Here is a 21,525-nt window from a genome sequence, read left to right on the forward strand (position 1 = left end):
ATTTGAGAGAGAGAGAATGAGAGACAGAGAGCATGAGAGGGAGGAGGGTCAGAGGGAGAAGCAGACTCCCTGCCGAGCAGGGAGCCCGATGCGGGACTCGATCCTGGGACTCCAGGATCATGACCTGAGCCGAAGGCAGTCGCTTAACCAACTGAGCCACCCAGGCGCCCTTGTTTTTTAAAGATTTTATTTAGTCATTTGACAGAGAGAGACACAGCGAGAGAGGGAACACAAGCAGGGGGAGTGGGAGATGGAGAAGCAGGCTTCCCGCTGAGCAGGGAGCCGGACACGGGGCTCGATCCCAGGACCCTGGGATCATGACCTGAGCCGAAGGTAGACGCTTAACGACTGAGCCACCCAGGCACCCCTCACCTTTATTTATGAAAGACATTTTTGATAGGTATAGAATTCAAGATTAACACTTTTTCTTTGAATAAATGAAAAATGTCTTCTGATCTGCATAGTTGTGGTCATTCTTTGTTCCTTTGCATATAATGTGTTTTGTTCCTCCTGATGCTTTTGAGATTTTTCTCACTGTTGCTTTTCAGCAATTTAACTACATGTTTTGGAGAGGTTTTCTTATGTTTATTCTGTTTGAGCTTCTTGGATTTGTGGGTTTATAGTTTTTACTAAATTTGGAAAAGTTTCAGCTATTTAAAATTTTTTTTCTGTGTGCCCTTCTCTCTCCTCTTTTCTGAGACTGCAGTTACAAATGTTGAGTAGTTTTGCCCATTGTAGAATTTTGGTCCCTTTTAATTGTGTGTGTGTGGTGTGTGTGGTGTGTGTTGAGTGTGTGTGTTGAGTGTGTGTGGTGTGTGTTGCGTGTGTGTGTGGTGTGTGTTGCATGTGTGTGTGTGTGGTGGGTGTTGCGTGTGGTGCGTGTTGTGTGTGTGGTGGGTGTTGTGTGTGTTGTGTGTGTTGTGTGTGTGGAGTGTGGTGTGTGTGTGTGGAGTGTGGTGTGTGTGTGTTGCGTGTGGGTGGTGTGTGTGGAGTGTGTTGCGTGTGTGTTGTGTGTGTGTGGTGTGTGTGTGGAGCTTGTGTGGAGCGTGTGTGGTGCGTGTGTGGTGTGTGTGTGTTGCATGTGTGGTGTGTGTGTTGCATGTGTGTGTTGCGTGTGTGGTGTGTGTTGCGTGTGTGTGGTGGGTGTTGTGGGTGTTGTGTGTTTTGTGTGTGGGGGTGTTATGTGGTTGTGTGTGGTGTGTGTGTGTGGGTGTGTGTGTTGTGGGTGTGGCATGTGGCGTGTGTGATGTGTGTGGTATGTGGTGTGTGTGTGTGGTGGGTGTGGTGTGTGTGGTGGGTGTGGTGTGTGTGTGGTGGGTGTTTGTGTGTGGTGGGTGTTTGTGTGTAAGACTTCTGTTTTCTAAAACTCACAAGTTTTAGCTTTTATACTTAGGTATATTATCTGTTTCGAGCAGACTCTTGTGTTTGTTGTTAAGTAATGGTTGAGGTTTATTTTTTTTTCATATGAGTGGTCAGTTGTATGAGCACATGTAAGTTTGTTTCTGGATTCTGTTCTTCTGTTGATTTGTATTTGTATCTTTACACCAATACCCACTCCCGCTGTCTTGATTATTCAAGACTTGAAATCAAGTAGTAGGAGTCCGATTGTTCTTCTTTTTCAAAACTATTGGCTATTCTAAGATCTTTGCATGTCCTTTGTACATTTTAGACTCAGCTTATTTTCTACAAGAGTCTGCTGGGATTTTGATTGGAATTACATTGATACTATATATCAAATTGGGATGTCTTTTAAAAAAATTTTAAACATTTTTTTGAGAGAGAGCTTGTGTGCATGAGTGGGGGGATGGGCAGCGGCAATAGCAGCAGGAGAGGGAGAGAGAATTTTAAGCAAGCTGCACGCCCAGCAATGGAGCCTGATGTGGGGCTTGATCTCACAACCCTGAGATTATGACCTGAGCCAAAATCAAGAGTTGGACACCTAACTGAGCCATCCCGGACCCCCAAATTGAGACATCTTAATATTGAGTCTTCTAAAAAAAATTTCTCACAGCAGTGTTCTGTATTTTTTTTCTTTTTTTTAAAGATTTTATTTGAGAGAGAGTGTGTACATGAGTGGGGGGCAGGGGGGAGGGAGAAGCAGACTCCCTGCCAAGCAGGGATCCCGATGCAGGGCTTGATCCCAGGACCCTGGGATCATGACCTGAGCCAAAGGCAGACGTTTAAATGACTAAACCACCTAGGGGCCCTATTTTCTTTAATTTCCTTTCCCTTTCCCCCTTCCCCCTTTTCTCTTCAGGATTTATTTATTTGAGAGAGAGAGAACATGTGTGCGCACTGTGCGCGTCAGGGGAGGGGCAAAGGGAAAGAATCTTCAAGCAGACTCCCTGCTGAGCGTGGAGCCCAAGGGGTTTGATCTCACGATCCATGACCCATGAGATCATGACCTGAGCTGAAACCAAGGGTTGGATGCTTAATCGACTGAGCAACCCAGGCACCCCTTTTATTTTCAATACAGGATCGTACACATGTTTTTTTTTAAATGTTCCCTCTCTCGCTGTGTCTCTCTCTGTCAAATAAATGAATAAAATCTTTAAAAAAAATAAAATAAAATGTCATTAAGTATTTCATGGTATTTGATGCTATCATAAATGGTATTTTTTAAATGTCATTTTCCAATTGTTTATTGCTAACATATAGAAGTAGAATTAATTATTGTATATTGATCTTGTATCCTGTGATTTTGCTGATTTTTACATATTAGTGTTTAGGATAACGTAGGTAGGATACAATCATGTTGCAAATATGAAATTTTTTTTTTTTTCTTTTTCAGTCTCCATGCCTTTTATTTCTCTTTTTCCTTGCTTTATTGCACTGGTTAGGATGTTCTGCACAATATTGAGTAGAATTGGTTGACAGTGGGATTTTTGCTGATCTTAGGAGAAAAGTCTTTAGTTTTGGTTGGAGTTGTTTTACAGATGTTCACCATTAGTTTGAAGAAGTTCTCTATTTGTAGTTTGCTGAGAGTTTTTATTCATGAATGGGAGTTGAATTTTTCAAATACTTTTTCCATATCTATTGCAAAGATCATTTTTTATCCTTTAATCTGTTAATGTAAAATTCATCGACTCTTTTGAATAGTAAACCAACCTTTCATTCTTGGGATAAACCCCACTTAGTCATTATGTATTTTCCTTTTTATATATTGCTGGATTCTATTTGGTGGTATTTTGTAAAGGATTTTTGTATTTCTTTTTGTGAGAATTACTGGCTTATAGTCTTCTTGACTAGTCTTTGTCTGCTTTTGCTATCAGTGTAATCCTGGCCATGTACAATGGGTTAGGAGATATCCCCACCTCCTCTTTTCTGAAAGAGGTTTTCTTTAAATGGTTCATAGAATTCTCCAGTGAAGCTTGGAGCTTTCTTTGTGGGAAGACTTTCATTTAGGAATTTAGTGTATTTAATAAATGTAGGATTATTCAGATGTTATATTTTTTTTGACATCTGTTTTGGTAATTAGCATCTTTTAAGGATTGTCCTTTTAATTTACAGTCTTGTCAACTTGATTGGCATAATACACTCTTATTCTTTAATTCTGGAGTCTCTAGTGCTGTTTTCTTTTTTTTTTTTTCCCCCCTGGTATTGGCAAATTGTGGTTTCTCTCTCACTTTCTTCATTATCTACCCAGAGGTTTGTCAATTTCATTGATTTACCCCCCAAAAGAATCAACTTTTGCTTGTTCATTTATTATTTTACTGATTTCACCTCTTTGCTTTATTTCTTTTACTTTGGTTTTTTTTTTTTTTTTTTTTTTCTTCTTATGGTAGCTTTATTTTAAGCCTTTTTGTTTACTGTTTATATCTTTTGTCCAGTTTTCTGTTGTGTTCGCATTACTGTTTTTTTTTTTTTTTTCTTAACGTGCTTCTACATAGTGTAACCTTTTTTCCGTTTTTTCCTTTTAAATTTTGACTGGTAATGTTTTACAGGCGTTTTCAAGGTATATGTGGTAACATTAGTCCTTTCATCTTTTATGTCAATTTTAGAAAATACTCCAGCAAAGCAAGATTTTTTTTTTTTATTCACTTACATGTTTTGGTAATTGTATGTTTTACTTATTTATTTTAAAGGACTTTATTTTAGAGAGAGCGTGAGCACATGTGTGCAAGTTGGGGGAGGGGCAGAGGGAGAGAATCTTCAAGCAGACTCCTGGCTGAGTGTGGAGCCCATGTTGTGGGGCTTGATCTCCCCACCCATGAGATCATGACCTGAGCTGAAACCAAGAGTCAGACGCTTAACCCATTGAGTCACCCAGGCGCCCTTTGTTTTATTTTTTAAGTCTTTAATTTGTAATTCATTTTGGGTAGGGCATACCATGGGGTGGAGAACTGATGATATTTTTTTCGTAAATTATCCAGTTTTTCTCAACATTCTTCATTGTATAATCTATTTTCTTACCTTAAATGGCATTGTTTTAGTCTTTATTCTTTTTTAGAAATTTCTTAGCTGTTATGGGTATAAACTTGGTACATGAATGAATCATTTTGTAAAGTTTCAAAAAAGAATTAAATTTATTAATTTGGAATCACATCTTTACAGTAATTTTTCCTGTCTAGAAACTGTTCATAACTTTTCAATTTATTATTTAGGTGTTTTTTTGTATTCCTAAGTAAAGCTTTATAGTTTTCTTATTAAAGTATTACATATTTTGTTACATTTACTCTTAGATATTTACTGATATTCTTTCTTTTCTATCATATTTCTAACCGACTGTTTGCTAGTACGTTGTTTAAATATTTGGTTTTCCTGAGAGAGTAGTCCTTGGAAAAAGATTCTTTAGTGATGGTTTAGTATTCCTGTGCTATTATCTCACAGAAAGTTTAAAAATAACAGGTGATAGAATAAAGGTTATTGGATTTCAGCATAGGTGCTCTCAGGACTGAGTTTGTTATCCTTATTATTTTCTTCTAAAAAAATTTTTTTTCCAGATTTTATTTTTAAGTAATCTCTACACCCAACATGGGGCTCAGACTTAAAATCCTGAGATCAAGAGTCCATCCTCTACTGACTAAGCCAGCTGGGCGCCCCAACCTTATTTTCTAATTTTAATCCTCATCTGGAAATTTTTGTCTTCTCTTACTTTTTTCTTCTTAAATCTCCACTTCTGGCTCTTTTTTTTTTTTAAACCTCCCTACTCTTTTGTGTTCCGTGTTTATGTCTTCCAGAGTAAGATATTGTTAACATTTCAGGATTATGTGATTTAGGGGACAGTGTCTTCTTCATTGTTTTTCTGTTGTATGGAATGTTACATATGTGTTGAATATGAATATTCCCTTAGGTTAATAATGTAGAATTATAAAATTGGATATTTTGAGCTAATTTATGTGTTTGATGTGATGTTTTCCAATAATGGAGGGTTTGGTGCTCAAAATAATTCTATTCAGTTGTAAATAATTGTTACAGTTATACAATAGACATTCACAGAAAGAACACTATCTGCATTTTGTTTGTTACAGGGAGAAGTGATTCCACTAAATGTTAATGATCATTTCGAGAATTCCCTCCCCTCCAATATTGTAGCATTCTCAGCTGTCTTTGTGACAGTATTTATTTTTCCCCTAGCTTCATTGAAGTATAATTTATATGGATTAAAATTCACCTATTTTTTGTGTACAGTTTGGATTTCGTTAGTTTAATACAGTCACGTAACCACCACCACACAATCAAGATACAGAAGATCCACCATTCTGAAAAGTTTCCTTGTGCCCCTTTGCGTATAAGCAGGTGACCTCTGGCCTGGAGCAGCCACCTCAGTACTTTTTTTTTTTTAACTGTTAGTGATTTTTAGTATATTGACAAGATTGTGTAACCTTCACCACAATCTAATTTTAGAACATTTCCATCACCCCAGAAAATAATAGGTGTCTGTTTAAAGTCACTCCCTCTTCCCACCTTTAGCCCTAGCAATCCCCAGTCTACTTTGTGTCTCTCTAGATTTACCTTTTCTGGCAAATATAAGCATACAATATGTTTTATTATTCTGTGTCTGGCTTCTTTCATTAGACATAAACATTATCAACTTCTGAGCATTTTTATGAAATTAAATTTTTTTTAAAACAGGGAATGACTCTACTAATGATGGGGTCAGCAGATGCTCTTCCTGAGGAACCCTCAGCTAAAACTGTCTTTGTAGAAGACATGACAGAAGAACAGTTAGCATCTGCGGTAAGATATACCACGTTTTATATATTTGATTGCTACAGGTACCAAGATGCCTTTCAGACAGTAGCATCTAAATGTTTTAAAGATTTGGGGCACCTGGGTAGCTTAGTCGGTTAAGTGTCTGACTCTTGATTTCGGCTCAGGTCATGATCTCAGGGTCGTGGGATCAAGCCCTGTGATGGGCTCCACCTCTGAGAGGAGTCTGCTGGAGATTCTCTCCCTCTCCCTTTGCCCCTTCCCTCCGCTCAAGTGCACACACTCTCTCCCTAAAATAAATAAATCTTAAAAAAAATAAGTGTTTTGAAGATTTAATCGGCAATATCAAGGTGTATGTTTTTGTTTATTTTAAAGATTTTATTTATTTTGAGAGAGCGCATGCGTGAGTTGGGAGGGGACAGAGGGAGAGGGAGAATTTCCAGCAGACTCCACACTGAGTGTGGAGCCTGATCTGAGGCTCCCCAATATGTATGTTTTTAGAAGTAAAAGGTTTTATTTTTGAAATTGGCTTTTGAGGAGTCCTTGTCAGTGTAAAATCAGTCAGTGTCTTTAATAAGTATTGGGCAGTGCTAACAGTGCTATTATGGGAAAAGAGGCTTATAGAGGATAAGTAGTTTAAATGCTGGGATGTTAAAAGTCTTAAAACTTTGCTGAAAATACATACAATTTATCTTTAACTGCAACATTGGTTTAGAAAACTGGTCAGCACACACTTGTCAAATGTTATTTTTTTACCATCTAGCATTTTTATAGTATTATTTTCTTTTTTTGAAGTGTTTCTATGTATACTTTGTTACCCCATTCTAATGATAACCCTTCAGAGGCGGGGGCCAAGACTGATTTGATTGATCACTTACTATTTTTGAGAAGGGAATTAAAACACAGAATGTTTCTCAACGTAATGCAAGTGAACATTTCTGTTAGGAGTATAAAACATTGTTACTTTTGGGTAAAGTTGGAATAAATTGGTATGAGTTGGTAAATTATACTTCAAAGTGTGAACTTTAGTGATTTTATATATGCTATGTCATTTTATAAAAATGTGTTAATCCTTGTCTTTATCAGATGGAATTACCATGTGGATTGACAAACCTTGGCAACACTTGTTACATGAATGCTACAGTTCAGTGTATTCGTTCTGTGCCTGAACTCAAAGATGCCCTTAAAAGGTAAGACAGGAGATAAACGTTGTGAGTCCTTTTGGTGGGTAAGGGAGGCTCACATTTGGATGAATAGTGTTTTGTGTATAAATGTGTGTATAATTTTTTAGCAGCTTTACTGAGATACTCATTTATTGTACAATTCATCCATTTAAAGTATTCAGTTAAATGGTCTTTATTCAAAAGGTTGTACAGCCGGTCACCACAGTCTAATTTTAGGTTCTTTTCTTCCCCTCCGAAAGAAACCTTATGTTCACAAGCAGTCACTCATTTTACCCTTCCCACCTCCAGCTCTAGGCAACCAATTTTAGTATATGTGCTGCTGAAGCGAGCAACCATTTATCTACTTTCTGTCTTAGAGATTTGCGTATTCTGGACATTTCATATAAATGGAATCATACAGTGGGTGACTTTTTGTGACTGGTTTCTTTTACTTCGCATAATATTTTCTGGGTATAGTCATGTTGTAGTATGTATCAGTACTTCTTTCCTTTTTATGTCTGAATAATATTCCAGTATTAATGGACATACTACATTTTGTTAATCTGTTCATCTGTTGATAAACATTTGATTTGTTTCCATTTTGTATCTCCTTTGAGTAACGTTACTGTGAACATTCAAGGACAAGTTTTTGTGCAGACCAGTTGTTTTCATTTCTTTTGGTTATGAGTGGCTTGCTTGGCCATATAGTAACTATGTTAAACAGCATTTTGAGGAGCTGCCAAACTGCTAGGCACCATTTTCTGTTCTCACCACCATTGTAAGGGAGTTCTAATTTCTCCACCTCCATGCCAATATTGTTATTGTATGTCTTTGATTATAGTCATCCTAAGGGTAAAATGGTCTCTCATTGTAGTTGTCATTTGCATTTACATAATGACTGGTGATGTTGAGCATCCTTTCATGTGCTTACTGGCTTGTGTATCTTCTTTGGAAAAATGTTTGAATCCTTTGCCTGTGTTTTAAATGGTTCCTCTTTTTTATTATTCAATTATAAGTGTTCTTTATATATTCTGGATACAAGTCCTTTTTCAGATAGATAATTCATAAATATTTTCTTTCATTTTGTGAGTTGTCTTCACTTGATGTTATTGTTTTGTAACAAAAAAGTTTTTATTTTTTGATTAGTTTAATTTTTCTCGTGTGTGTGTGTGTATTTTATGTATAAAACCATTACCTAATCCTAGGTCATAAATATTTACTACTGTTTTTTTAAGAGCTATATAGTTTTAGCTCTTAAATTTAAGTCTCTGATCCATTTTCAGTTAATTTTTATGTATAGTGGGGAGTTGATATCCCGTCCTATTCTTTTGCAAATAGCTATCCAGTTTTTTGAGTACCATTTGTTGAAGACTACTCTTTTCCCTGTGGAATTGCCCTAGCACATTCATTGAAATTCATTTGACCATATGATGTATGTAATAAGATTTATTTCTGGACTCTTAATTCTAGTTTGGAAATAAATACATTGATTTGTATTGATTTGTCCTAATGCTAGTGAGTAATGGTTTTACAAAGAAGTAAAACTTTTATACCATTATACAAAAGAAAAAAGAATAAATAATTATCCATGTTTTGATAGCCTATGAAACGGTCTATAAATGAGAATCCCTTCTCCTCAGTGAGTATAAATATGTAACTTAAAATATATAACTTAAGTCTGACTAAATTTATTACAACTGCCTTGGTATATACATTGCCATTTCTTAATGTAGGGTAGAATTGTAAACTGCAATTTGGATTCTTAGCCAGCTTTATGAATGTTGATTTTTTTTTTTCCTTAGTGGTTTGGGAAATGCTTTGATAGAACTGAGCAGTAGAGAGGAGAAAGGATTTTGCAGAAACCTGAGAGTAACTGAAAGTTTTCTAAATTTCTCTGAAATGAATACTTGTCAGTTGCCTGGATTGTAGCTGATGTAATTAGTGTACAAGACACAGGCTCTGTCTTCCAGGCACTTAGTCTTAATTGCATTGAGAAAGGCTGTCAAGTTTGGTACTGTTTGAGAACTGCTTTGATGGGAAATGTTAAAGTCAAAGTGACTTCCTCAGAGGTTTATAGTTATTTCTCCACTATTTTCGTGTGCCCATAGTTACTGATGAGAGATCTAATACCAGTTTCATTTCTTACTCTTTTCTGTTAATAACTTTTAGGATTTTTTTCTTTATTTTTGTTTTTCAGTTTTCCAACAGGGTAAGTGTGGGGTTTTCTTTCATTTATCTTATTTAGTGCTGAGTGAGCACTTTTTTCTTTTCTTTTTTTTTTTAAGATTTTATTTTTTGAGAGAGAGAGCGCATGAATGGGGGAGAGGGGCAGAAGGAGAAGCAGACTCCCCGCTGAGCAGGGAGCCCAATGTGGGGCTCTGTCTCAGGACCCTGGGATCATAACCTGAGCCGAAAGCAGACGCTTAACTGACTGAGCCACCCAGGTGTCCTGAATGAGCACTTTGATTCTAAGGACTCTTGTCCTAAACTGTGGACATTCTTGATTGTTGTTTCTTGAGAAAATGCTTCTCTATTTTATATAACTTCCATAATATTCTCAGTAATAGAATTTCTGGATCTATTTTTCATGTTTCTTTTTTTTCTTTGCACTTTTTTAAAATTTTTATGTGCTGTGTTCCAGGAGAGTGCCTTAGTTCTGTTTTACATTTCACTGATTTGTACATTAGCTTTGTTTCACAGCTGCTTATTTATCACAGCCTTCCTTTCTCTAATCTCCTGTTCTTAATTTTGGATGATTCCTGCTTTTATTTCTCCGAGGCTCTGACTACTCTTATTTAAACACTCTCCCCCCCCCCCCCCCCCCGCCGCCAATTTGGTCCTTTCAATTTTAACTTGGTTCTCTTTAGATGTAAGGATTGATCTCTCATTTGTTTGAAGATTGTGTACTTAGGTAACAACTTTCTCTTCCTTATGTCCCAATTGCAAATGATCTAATGAGCAGCTTGCTGGGCAGCTCCCTGCCCTAGAAGGTAGCTACTTGGCACAGACTTGTCTTTCTTCCGGGACTTCCTCTGTACTTTTTTCATCTGGGATACCTTCTAGCTTCTATTCCAAAGAGAACTCTTTCATGTTTTGGAGTTATTTCTCTGAGTTTTGTATAAGCAGGGGAGATTTCATCCTGTTGATTGAGTTTTCTTGAAACCAGATGAAGTATTTTTTGAATGCTAAGTTTTTATAAGAGGTTGGAAACCCTTGTACTAAACTAACTTAATACAAGAGGACATGGATGGGTTGTATGTCTTTGGAAAAATGGCATTAACTGATAAAATAGGAATGAAAGAAGAAAATTTCCATGGAAGGTGTTTTACAGCTGGTGATGCTGAAGCTCATCCTTAAATACTTAAGGATTTTTATTTGGCAGATTCTGGAGAGTGGGATGTATTTTATAAAGGCTAGAAGGAAAGTAGATTGGGTTAGCTGAAGAGGTAATGAGGGCCAAGAACCAGAGCTGCAGGTAAAATCTGGTTTGCTTGATGCTGCCCAATAGTGGAACCTCATGATAATGTAGGAGTTCTGAATTTAGAACTTAAAGTGTATATAATAAAAATTACCCTTAAATTCTATGAATTACTTACAAAAGACAGCATCTCATGGCCATATTTTTATCTTACTGGAGATTGGCAACGCACCTCTTGGTAAGTACCACATAGTTTTTCATTAGCAATTACTAGGTTGCTATTCTACTTGCATTTTCAAATTTGTATAGGAATGATCTGTTCTTGATAGAACTTCACTATAAAATTGGTTGGACCCAGCCTTTTTTTTTTTTTTTTTTTTTTTTTTGCATTTTAAAGGTACATTTTCTGTGTCTTTTAGAGTTAGTTTTTAAAATTTGTTTTCCTATGAATTTGTCCTTATGTCTTTAAGATATTTTAGCATAAGAGTTCTCTATTTTGGACCTGTATTTTCCCCCATTTTCATTTCTTATTTGCTATATATATAGAAATTTATATATATAAATTTCCCCTTGATTATCTTGCCAGAGGTTTGTATATTTTATTTTTGACAGAAATCAGCTATTAGATTTATTCATCCACTTCTTTTCATTGTGTGATTCATCCTACTTTTGTATTGATTTATTTGTTTTCCTTAGGCTGCTTTATTTTCTTAAGTTTTATTTTCTTAAGTTGTATGCTTAGGTCATTTATTTGTTCTTGTGTATTAATGAAAGTACTTAGTTTTGAGTTTTTGCCTCTATTCCCTATTCATTAGATAAGGCTGTTCAGGTTTTTTTTTTTTTAAACACTATAAAATCTCTTCCTTTTGACCCCAAATTTGTTTTTAATTATTGACATATAGGCATTAACATACAGAAAAGTGTACGAACAGATTATCCCAGAGTGAACACATCTGTGTAACCAACACAAACAGAACCGTATCAGCTTCTAAAAATCCCCTCATGACTCTCCCTTCCTTATCGCTACTCCACCTTTCTGTTCAAAATTGTTAATACTAGTGTGACTTTTAACCTCATAGATTAATTTTGCCTATTTGGAACTCTTTATGAGCAGAAACCTAGATTGTGTTCATTTGGGTCTAGCTCATTATTTTTGTGTGTAGTTGTAGTTCATTCATGTTCATGCTATATAGTGTACCACTGTACACTGTACTACCAAATAATTACCCATTTTTCTGTTGATGAATGTTTGTGTTGAGCTGATGTATGATTGATGTGAATATTTCACAGATGATAGAAAAGTCAAGGCATACTCTTTTTGTAGGTGATAAAGTATTAATAGACATTAAGTTGATGAATTATATTCAGATTTTCTATATCATTACTTAATTTTTACATATTATTGACTTGATAAAGACTAGAAAAGGTACTCTTTTTTTCTTTGGGGGGGGGGTCTGTAAATCCTCTCAGTATTTCTGTTATATTTCTCAGTACTCTTGTCAGTTCCTCCTTTCTAACAGTTTTTCTTTGTAAAGTTCAATTGTTAATGTTACTTGGTTTATTGGATGGTTTTATCTTACTTAGGAATTAAATGTTGGTGTAACGAGAGTTTTTGTGGGGGGGATGGTATTAAATCACTCATGATTTTCCATTCTCAGTTATTAAAAAAAGATAATTCATTAGTGTAGCCTTTGCCATAAATGCAGGAATAGTTACTTAGCAATGTCACCCTGTTACTAGAAGGAGAATCGGTAACAGCAGCAGTGTGTCATTACATACTTCACTGATCTTTTGGGATACACTTGCTTTATTAGTGCTTTATTTCAACTTCAGAAATGCCTTTTAGGTAGTTGTAAACTGAGTGGGAAACTATTATGATTTTCACTTTTTAAAATGAACATATGTAATTTAGACATTATTATGAATTGTATATTGAAAAATTAAAAAAAAACTTGAGTCATAGCAATTTCCAAAAGATCTAAATAAATGAAAAAGAAAAACAGAACTTCTTAATTGGATATAACTTAACATATTTTCTGTGACCTCTTTCTTTCTACTTACTTAGCGCAGAGGTTTTTTTGTTTTTGAAATCGAAATATTTACATATAGTAAATATCAAATATCTTGTGTTTGGTGTGATCAGTTTTGATAAATGCAAATTCTCTGTTACCCATTTTACAAACTGTAGAACATTTCCCTCACCCCAGGATGTTTTTGTACTTGTACCTTTTCCCAGTCCTCGTCCCCTTCACCACCCAACTCTGCAAGCAGCTACTAATCTCCTAATAGTTTTGTGCATTCTGGAAGTTAAATGTACAGAATGTAATTTATTTTTGGTTTGGCTTAGTTCACTCAGCATGGTCTTTGAAGTTTACCCATGTTATTGATGGTATGGATAGTCTGGTTGCTTCACATTCTTGCCAGTCTTGGTTGATTTCAGTCTCTTTCGTTTTAGTCCCTCCAGTGGGTGTTTTAATCATAATGAATAGGCAATCATTCCTCTACCTCTCAATGTTTGATATTATCCGAATGATAATTTCTGATCCTATGTCATAAGACATTGTATGAGTGAATACTATCGTTTATTTCCTTTGGATGGCCAGTCCTTTGTGCTGTTGTAAATTAAATGAGAATTATAAATTGAAAGTGAATTTAGAAGTCATTTAATAGAAACACTGCAGTATATAGGTACCAGATGGACTTGAAAATTAAGTGCCTTATTTAATGTTACATAGCAAGTTAATGCTGAATGTAGGTGTATTGACTTTGATTTAATGTTTTTGATGTAAGGCTTTTTTTTATTTCTGAAAGTGTATTTTATTTGTAATAATGGACATTAAAAGTGTACTTTTTTGTTTCACATTGTTTTCAGGAAATTTTTTTTTTTTTTAAATAAGTTAGGAGAAAGAATTTAAAACAGGCTTCATTCATCTAAATTCCCTTTTTTTCTTAGTGTTCCTTTTTTACCCATGTCATGCTTAAGGGAATAAGACCAGAAGAGAAGAAAATAGAAAGATGGGAACAACTCTGATAAAGTTGCAGTTGAGGGTGTCATCATAAGCTCTTTTAATTAGTTTCTTCCCTTTTGAGTTTCAGAATGAATTAAATCCTATTTAATTCTGCCTTAATGTTCCCAGGTATGCAGGTGCCTTGAGAGCTTCAGGGGAAATGGCTTCAGCACAGTATATTACTGCAGGTCAGTATCTTAAATATACTCCTTTTTTGACAGGACAGTGTAGTATTCAATAAATGTTATTTTTCACTCACTGCTTAGTAGCTTTCTGTTTACAAAATGTGTTTTGTAAAACATCATTTCATTAAAATTGGAGTATTTATATTTAAGCAACTTAAGGACTTAGTTAAATTATAAACCAATGATGTCTGTCTTTTCTGAAAAACAGTCTGGATATTTTTGGATTAAAGTTAATTTTGGCTTTAGGTTCTGTTAGTAAAATATATCTCTGGGGACATCCAGAGATAGGTTTTATTGTAGTTGATGCAATCATTATAAGAGAGAGTCTTAGTGAGTGTTAGTGTAAGGAAATCATGAATGAGGTATTAGGAGAAACTGAAATTCTTAAAGGCTAGAAATAACTTATTTCTTCATTACATGGGACCATGTATTCTGTCCCCATTTGTTTTGGGCTAGTTTTACAAATGAATACTCTTAAGGGTTAGGTCGATAGGATATTTTTATAGCCATGCCTTTTTTGGGGCAGGGGGTAATAGTTTTATTGAGATATAATTCACAGCCCATATAATTTACCCACTTAAAGTGTACAGTTCATTGTCTTTTAGTATATGCAGAGCTATGCAGCCATCACCACAGTCAATTTTAGAAAGTTTTCATCAACTTGAAAAAGAAACTGTAACATTTAGCACTCATCCTGTTTTCTCCTCACCACTCCCAGCCCTATGCAACCACTAATCTACTGTCAGTCTCCATATATTTGCCTATTCTAGACTTTTGACATAAATGGAATTGTACAGTATGTGGTCTTTTTTGACTGGCTTCTTTCACTTAGAATGTTTTCAAGGTTCATTCACATTGTAGTATGTATTAGTACTTTATTCCTTTTTATTGCTGAATGAGATTCTGTTGTGGATATATCACATTCCATTTGTCCTTTCATCCCTGATAGACATTTGGGTGGTTTCCACTTTCTGACTATTACAAGTATTGCTGAAAACTTGTGCAAGCATTTCTGTGGACATAATGTTTTTATTTCTCTTGGGTATGTATCTGGGAGTGGAATTGCTGGGTCATATGGTAACTATATTTAACCTTTTGAGGAACTGCCAGACTGTTTTCCAAAGCAGTTGGCATCATTTTATATTTCTCCCATGAACGAGGGTTCCAATTTCTCTTGATAATACTCGGTATTGTCTGTCTTTGATTATAGCCAGCCTAGGGGTGTGAAGTGGTATCTCATTGTGGTCAGCTGTTAATTTGTAATACTATAAACAGTAGGTTCTCTGTGTCATTTGGAGTTAGAGATTTTCCTTTGACCTTTGTTTCCTGAAAGTAGATTTATTTGTTGAAGTTTTTAATGAGAAAAATATGATCACTTATATCTAGTTTACTTGATTGCTTGTGTATCTGAGAGTAACTCGGAATTTCAGCAATTCTCCAGTATCCTATGAGTCTTGTAGTGAAGGGATGAAAGATACTGTTCTTCATTTTTAAATTTTAGTTTGTGCTAAATTATAAGAACAGTTCCAAGAATTCACCAGTTATTAACTTTTTGTCACATCTGGCTCATCATTCTCTATAACCATGTTCTTTTTTTTCTGAACCATTTGAGAGTAAGGTACAGACATCCTGTCTTATTCCTAAATACTTCAGTATGTATTTCCCAAGTATAAGTACATTCATAACCACAAGAAAATTATCATTTTTCAAAATCTAGGAGTTTAACATGGATAAAGTACTCTAAAATACAAACTACTTAAATTTTGGCAGTTGACCCAATATTGCCCATTATAAAGTTGTTTTTCTTTTTTGCTTTGGGAGCCAGTTTAGGATCACATATTGATTGCATGTTGTCATGTCCTACTAGTCTCTTTTAATATACAGTGAGTGCATTTTTGACTTCATTTCAAACTAAAGAAATACTTTGAGATGCTCTGTTTATGGGATATGTTAAGTCTTAAATCATTTATTTTGAGTAATGTGTACCTTAAAGTGTTAATTACAATTTAGCCTTTTTTATTTTAAGAAACATTAGATTGGTAGTGATAATGTGATTTTTTAGCTGTCCCTCCCCCCAAATTTTTTTTTAAAGATTTTTTTATTTGTCAGCACACATGCACACAAGCAGCGGGAGCTGCAGAGGGAGAAGGAGAAGCAGGCTCTCCATTGAGCAGGGAGCCCGATGCGGGGCTCGATCCCAGGACCCTGGGATCATGACCTGAGCCGAAAGCAGACACTTAATGACTGAGCCACCCAGGCGCCCCCCAAAAATATTTTTAAACACCATGTTTAGTTGTCTTATTTGGGAACATTTTATTAAACACTGGCTTTGTGCTGAGATATAATATTTGCTGGACTTCGGTTTGTATAATAATGGTAGATAACATTTCACATATTAGTTAACAAAATAAGTCAAGATAGGCTAGACTAGAATTTTGCTGTACATGAAGTAAGGGCAAGGTGTGATACCTAGGAAGTCAGCAGAGGAAAAGTATTCTGAACTCCCAGAGCAGGGCTGAGTCTATGACCATGAGATTTATGAAGATGAGAGAGGATAGTGGAGGAAAGATTTTGAAGAAGGTTTTTAGCTATCACTAGAGTCAGGAAGTATGTTTAACAGATTTTAAAATTTAGGAGTTGAGTAGATGGGAACCAAGTACAGGCTTAAAGGGAGGTGGGTTGAGAGTGGTGACCTGATGGCCTGATAATGGCATAGTACCAGAGCAGTAACATTAGCCTGTTTGATCCCTAGACAGAGGTTATGTGTTCTCTCTGGTGAATGAATATGCCCTGCTTTGTTTGGGAGACAAAGGCTGGCAAGGAGAGAAAGACTGAGGGGCAGGACTCAGAAGTTGTTCATAGTTAGTGATTACATTATAAAGTCTGGTCAGTTCTTCAAGATTTAAAAACAAATCTTTTTCTTATTGGGAATTTGACAACTACAAAAGGAGTAGATATGCTTAAAAATATTCCTCAGCAGTTTTTGTTTGTATTAATCTAGAATTAATTTACAGTAACATGTATTAAATATGTCACTCTTTTATTAAAGCAGTGTTTGCTTTGTTTTTAAGCCCTTAGAGATTTGTTTGATTCCATGGATAAAACTTCTTCTAGTATTCCACCTATTATTCTACTGCAGTTTTTGCACATGGCTTTTCCACAGTTTGCAGAGAAGGGTGAACAAGGACAATATCTTCAACAGGTAAACAGGGCAAGGTTCTGTGGTTTTCATTTTGTAAATGTAAAACTTAGGTGCTGTACACTTACCATGTTTATTTGTATTTCCAAACATACTCCCAATTATCAGTCCTTTCTAGTTGACAGCATCATTGTTTTTGGCCCAGAGTAGTCTGTTAACTATTACCTTGCTTCTGTTTTTGTCCTTCTGCAGTGTTTTTCCACACAGCCTCCCGAGTCCTTTATAAAATGTAAATGGGATTATGTTGGTCCCTTGTTCGTTACCTCCTAGTGATTTTCTATCCCTGTCCTGAGTAATCTAGCTCCTGGCTCCCTATCTGAGCTCCTCATGTGCCACTCTCCCTCTTGCTTACTTCTTTGGCTCTCAAACACACTGGCTTCCTGGTTATTTTTTAAACCCTCCAGTATCCTCTTTCGCAGGGTCTTTGCTCTTACTTCTTTGGCTCTCAGATGAGTGCATGGCTTGTTGCTTCCTCACCTCGTTCAGGTGTCATAGCTCAAATGTCAAGGCATCACAGAAGTTTTCTTGACTATCCTATTGAAATAGCACACTTCTTTCCCCTCATCACTTTCTGCTCCCATATTGCTTTTTTTTATTCATAACTCTTCTCTTTAGATGAATTTGTTATATTTTGTTTATGTCCCCATTGAGAACTTTTTCTGTTTTGGTTAATGCTGTTTATTCCTGTGTCTAAAAAAGAGGATAGCAGGAAGGGAAGAATGAAGGGGGGGAAATTGGACGGGGAGACGAACCATGAGAGACTGTGGACTCTGAGAAACAAACTGAGGGTTCTAGAGGGGAGGGGAGTGGGGGGATGGGTTAGCCTGGTGATGGGTATTAAAGAGGGCACGTACTGCATGGAGCACTGGGTATTATACGCAAACAATGAATCATGGAACACTACATCAAAAACTAATGATGTAATGTATGGTGATTAACATAACATAATAAAAAAAATAAACAGTGGTTAGCATAAGGAGGAGCTCAGTAAACATCTCTTGAATGAATGAGTATTCTGGAATGCTCATTGTTTTGAAGATCCTATAATATCTAATTTGACTTAATATTTTTAAATTAAAAAAAAAAAAACAGCTTTCTTCCCCTTCCCTAAGGAAGCAGCAGTTCTTTTGGAATGATTTTGTAGATAAAACAGTATCAACAGCCAGGATTATTTACTTTGTCATTTTTAAATTACAGGATGCTAATGAATGTTGGATACAAATGATGCGCGTATTGCAACAGAAATTGGAAGCCATAGAGGATGATTCTGTTAAAGAGGTAATTGACACATGTTTGTGATTATAGATTTTTATTATACCTTGATAAGTATACCCCCCGGCCCCAAAAGCTTGAAATAAATTCATCCTAATAGACATGTACTTGAATACTTTAGATGCTCAATCTGTAGTTGGAATTTGAAAGCTTGCATCTGACACTTGAATTCATTGTATTATTTATTAAACTTAATTGATATTATTATTATTATTATTATTATTTTTTTAAAGATTTTATTTATTTATTTGAGACAGAGAGAATGAGAGAGAGAGAGCACATGAGAGGGGAGAGGGTCAGAGGGAGAAGCAGGCTCCTTGCTGAGCAGGGAGCCCGATGTGGGACTCGATCCAGGGACTCCAGGATCATGACCTGAGCCGAAGGCAGTCGCTTAACCAACTGAGCCACCCAGGCGCCCCAAACTTAATTGATATTATTGAGCATCTGTAGTCTTTTGGTAATTTTTTTGAACAGTAGAAGGATTTTACAGAAAGGGATTACATTTTAAAAAACTTAAATATGTATTTACTAAACTGGATTGTGTGAGGAAAAATATACATTAGTACCTATATGAAGTAAAATTGGAATTTTTATTTCATTTTAATTTTTGCAGACAGATTCTTCATCTGCATCAGCAGTGACACCGTCTAAAAAGAAAAGTTTAATTGATCAGTTCTTCGGAGTTGAGTTTGAAACTACGTATCCTTATGAGCCAAGATTTGTAGACTACTCATAACTTACTAGAAGTGAATTGGTATCAGTAGCATTGTTGACTGATTGGAGTGGTGGGTGGGGTATGTAGAAAAAATCTTCAGAGGCATTTATGCCTGAAAGATAAAATGAAACTTAGGAATTTGGAAAAATACCCCATCAGAGTAATCCTAAAGTTCAGGTAAATGTACACTTTAAGGGTATTATTTTTTCCTAAGAATATCTTTAGCAGAGTCAGCCTCATTAATTCACTTCATAGGGAATTAATTTTTAATTGTATGAAACAGTATATCAGCCAGATTATATACATGAGATTAAACCAATTCATAAAACGTGAATTCAGAGGAGGACTATTTTCTAGGTCATGGGTAGAAACTGGAAGATTTCTGTTTATATATCTTTGTGTTACAACCATTTTAAGACTGTGTAAGTACCAACTTATATTTGTTTAGAGTTTATCCTTTTATTATTCATTACTCATATTGTTGGTAAGTACATGAAGCACTTTAAAGTATGTTGAAACAAATGTGGGAAACCAAAATATTTAAAATACCAATGAACGATGCTATTAATTTTATTAATTCCAGTATAGTTAATATACAGTGTTATATTAGTTTCAGATATACAATATAATGATTCAACAGTTCCATACATTACTCAGTGCTCATCACAGTCAGTGTACTCTTAATCCCCATCACCTATTTCACTCATCCCCCACCCACCTCCTTCATTCTTGTTGAGAATGGAATCGTATGGTATTTGTCTTTCTCTGACTTATTTCACTTAGCATTATACACCTTGGATCCATCCATGTTGTTGTAAATAGCAAGATTTCATTCTTTTTTATGACTGAATAATATTCCATTGTATATACCCCCCCATGTGATCTTTATCCATTCATGTATCGATGGACACTTCGGTTGCTTCCATAATTTGGCTATTGTAAATAATGCTGTAATAAACATAGGGGTGCATATGTCTTTTCATGTTAGTGTTTTGTATTCTTTGGGTAAATACCTAGTAGTGGAATTACTGGATCATATGGTAGTTCTATTTTTAATTTTTCAAGGGGGTTCTATTTTTAATTTTTTGAGGAAACTCCATACTGTTTTCCAGAGTGGCTGCACCAGTTTGCATTCCCACCCACAGTGCATGAGGGTTCCTTTTTCTCCTATATCCTCACCAACACTTGATTTTTTTTTTTTTTTAAAGAGGGAAAGAGAGGTTGTGGGGGAGAGGGAGAAGGAGAATCTTAAGTAGGCTCCATGTCCAGTGGCGGAGCCTGACATGGGGCTCAATCTCACAACTCCAAGATCATGACCTGAGCTGAAATCAAGAGTCAGATGTTTAACCAACTAAGCCACCCAGGGGCCCTAACGCTTGTTTTTTGTGTTTTTGATTTTAGTCATTCTGACAGGTGTGAGGTGACATTGTGGTTTTTTTTTTTTTTAAAGATTTTATTTATTTATTTGAGAGAGAGAGAGTGAGAGACAGCATGAGAGGGAGGAGGGTCAGAGGGAGAAGCAGACTCCCTGCCGAGCAGGGAGCCCGATGTGGGACTCGATCCTGGGACTCCAGGATCATGACCTGAGCCGAAGGCAGTTGCTCAACCAACTGAGCCACAATGTCAGGCGCCTGACATTGTGGTTTTGATTTGCATTTCCTTGATGATGAGTGACGTTGAGCGTCTGTTCAAGTGTTGGTCATCTATATGTCTTTGGAGAAATGTCTGTTCTCTTTATGTCTTCTGCCCATTTTTTAATTATTATTATTATTTTGGTGTCATATAAGTTCTTTATATATTTTGGATACTAACCCTTTATCAGATATCATTTGCAAATATTGATGCTATTAATACCATTAGGATAATTTATTTTATTCAACATATAATTTATTATATTATAGCAGATTGATTACCTGTTGGTATATTCCTTATCTTATTTCTCAAAGCATGAAATGTACAGAATCTGAAGAAGAAGAGGTCACTAAAGGAAAGGAAAATCAGCTTCAACTTAGCTGTTTTATCAATCAAGAAGTCAAGTATCTTTTTACAGGACTTAAATTGGTAAGATCAATTACAGTTGATCCTCATTATAAATAGATTCTGTATTTGCAGGTGCATCTACTTGCTAAAATTTATTTGTAACTGTAACAACAGTACTTGGTGCTTTCATGGTCATTTGTAGACATGTTCCGAGTGGCAAAAATTTTGAGTTGCTAGACACAGTCTCCCCGGAGGTCCAAAAAAGTGATGCTCTGCCTTCTTGTTTCAGCTCATACTGTTAACAAGTGTCCTTTTACTGTAATTTTAGTACCACAACTTTCTGCAATTTTGTGCTTTTTGTTGATTTGCTGTTTAAAATGGCCTTCAGGCATAGTGCTGAAGTGCTGTCTAGTGTTCTAAGCCTGAGAAGGC

General features: G+C 35.7%; 1 protein-coding gene across 2 annotated transcripts in view; it reads left to right on the forward strand.

Annotated features, from left to right (window-relative positions):
- USP14 (ubiquitin specific peptidase 14) overlaps window positions 1–21,525 on the forward strand; it is a 44,349-nt gene that overhangs the window by 7,855 nt on the left and 14,969 nt on the right. Inside the window, exons 3-9 of one of the 2 annotated variants that reach the window (XM_032421181.1) lie at window positions 6,076–6,180; window positions 7,240–7,343; window positions 13,872–13,930; window positions 16,999–17,129; window positions 18,324–18,404; window positions 19,012–19,097; window positions 21,060–21,174. In XM_032421181.1, the coding sequence (XP_032277072.1) occupies window positions 6,076–6,180; window positions 7,240–7,343; window positions 13,872–13,930; window positions 16,999–17,129; window positions 18,324–18,404; window positions 19,012–19,097; window positions 21,060–21,174 (681 nt within the window). The remainder of the gene's footprint in view (window positions 1–6,075; window positions 6,181–7,239; window positions 7,344–13,871; window positions 13,931–16,998; window positions 17,130–18,323; window positions 18,405–19,011; window positions 19,098–21,059; window positions 21,175–21,525) is intronic. The other variant, XM_032421182.1, reaches the window with a different exon arrangement.

The sequence above is a fragment of the Phoca vitulina genome, unplaced genomic scaffold (genome assembly GCF_004348235.1).
Source record: "Phoca vitulina isolate PV1807 unplaced genomic scaffold, GSC_HSeal_1.0 scaffold24, whole genome shotgun sequence".
In the NCBI taxonomy this organism is placed as follows: Eukaryota; Metazoa; Chordata; class Mammalia; order Carnivora; family Phocidae; genus Phoca; species Phoca vitulina.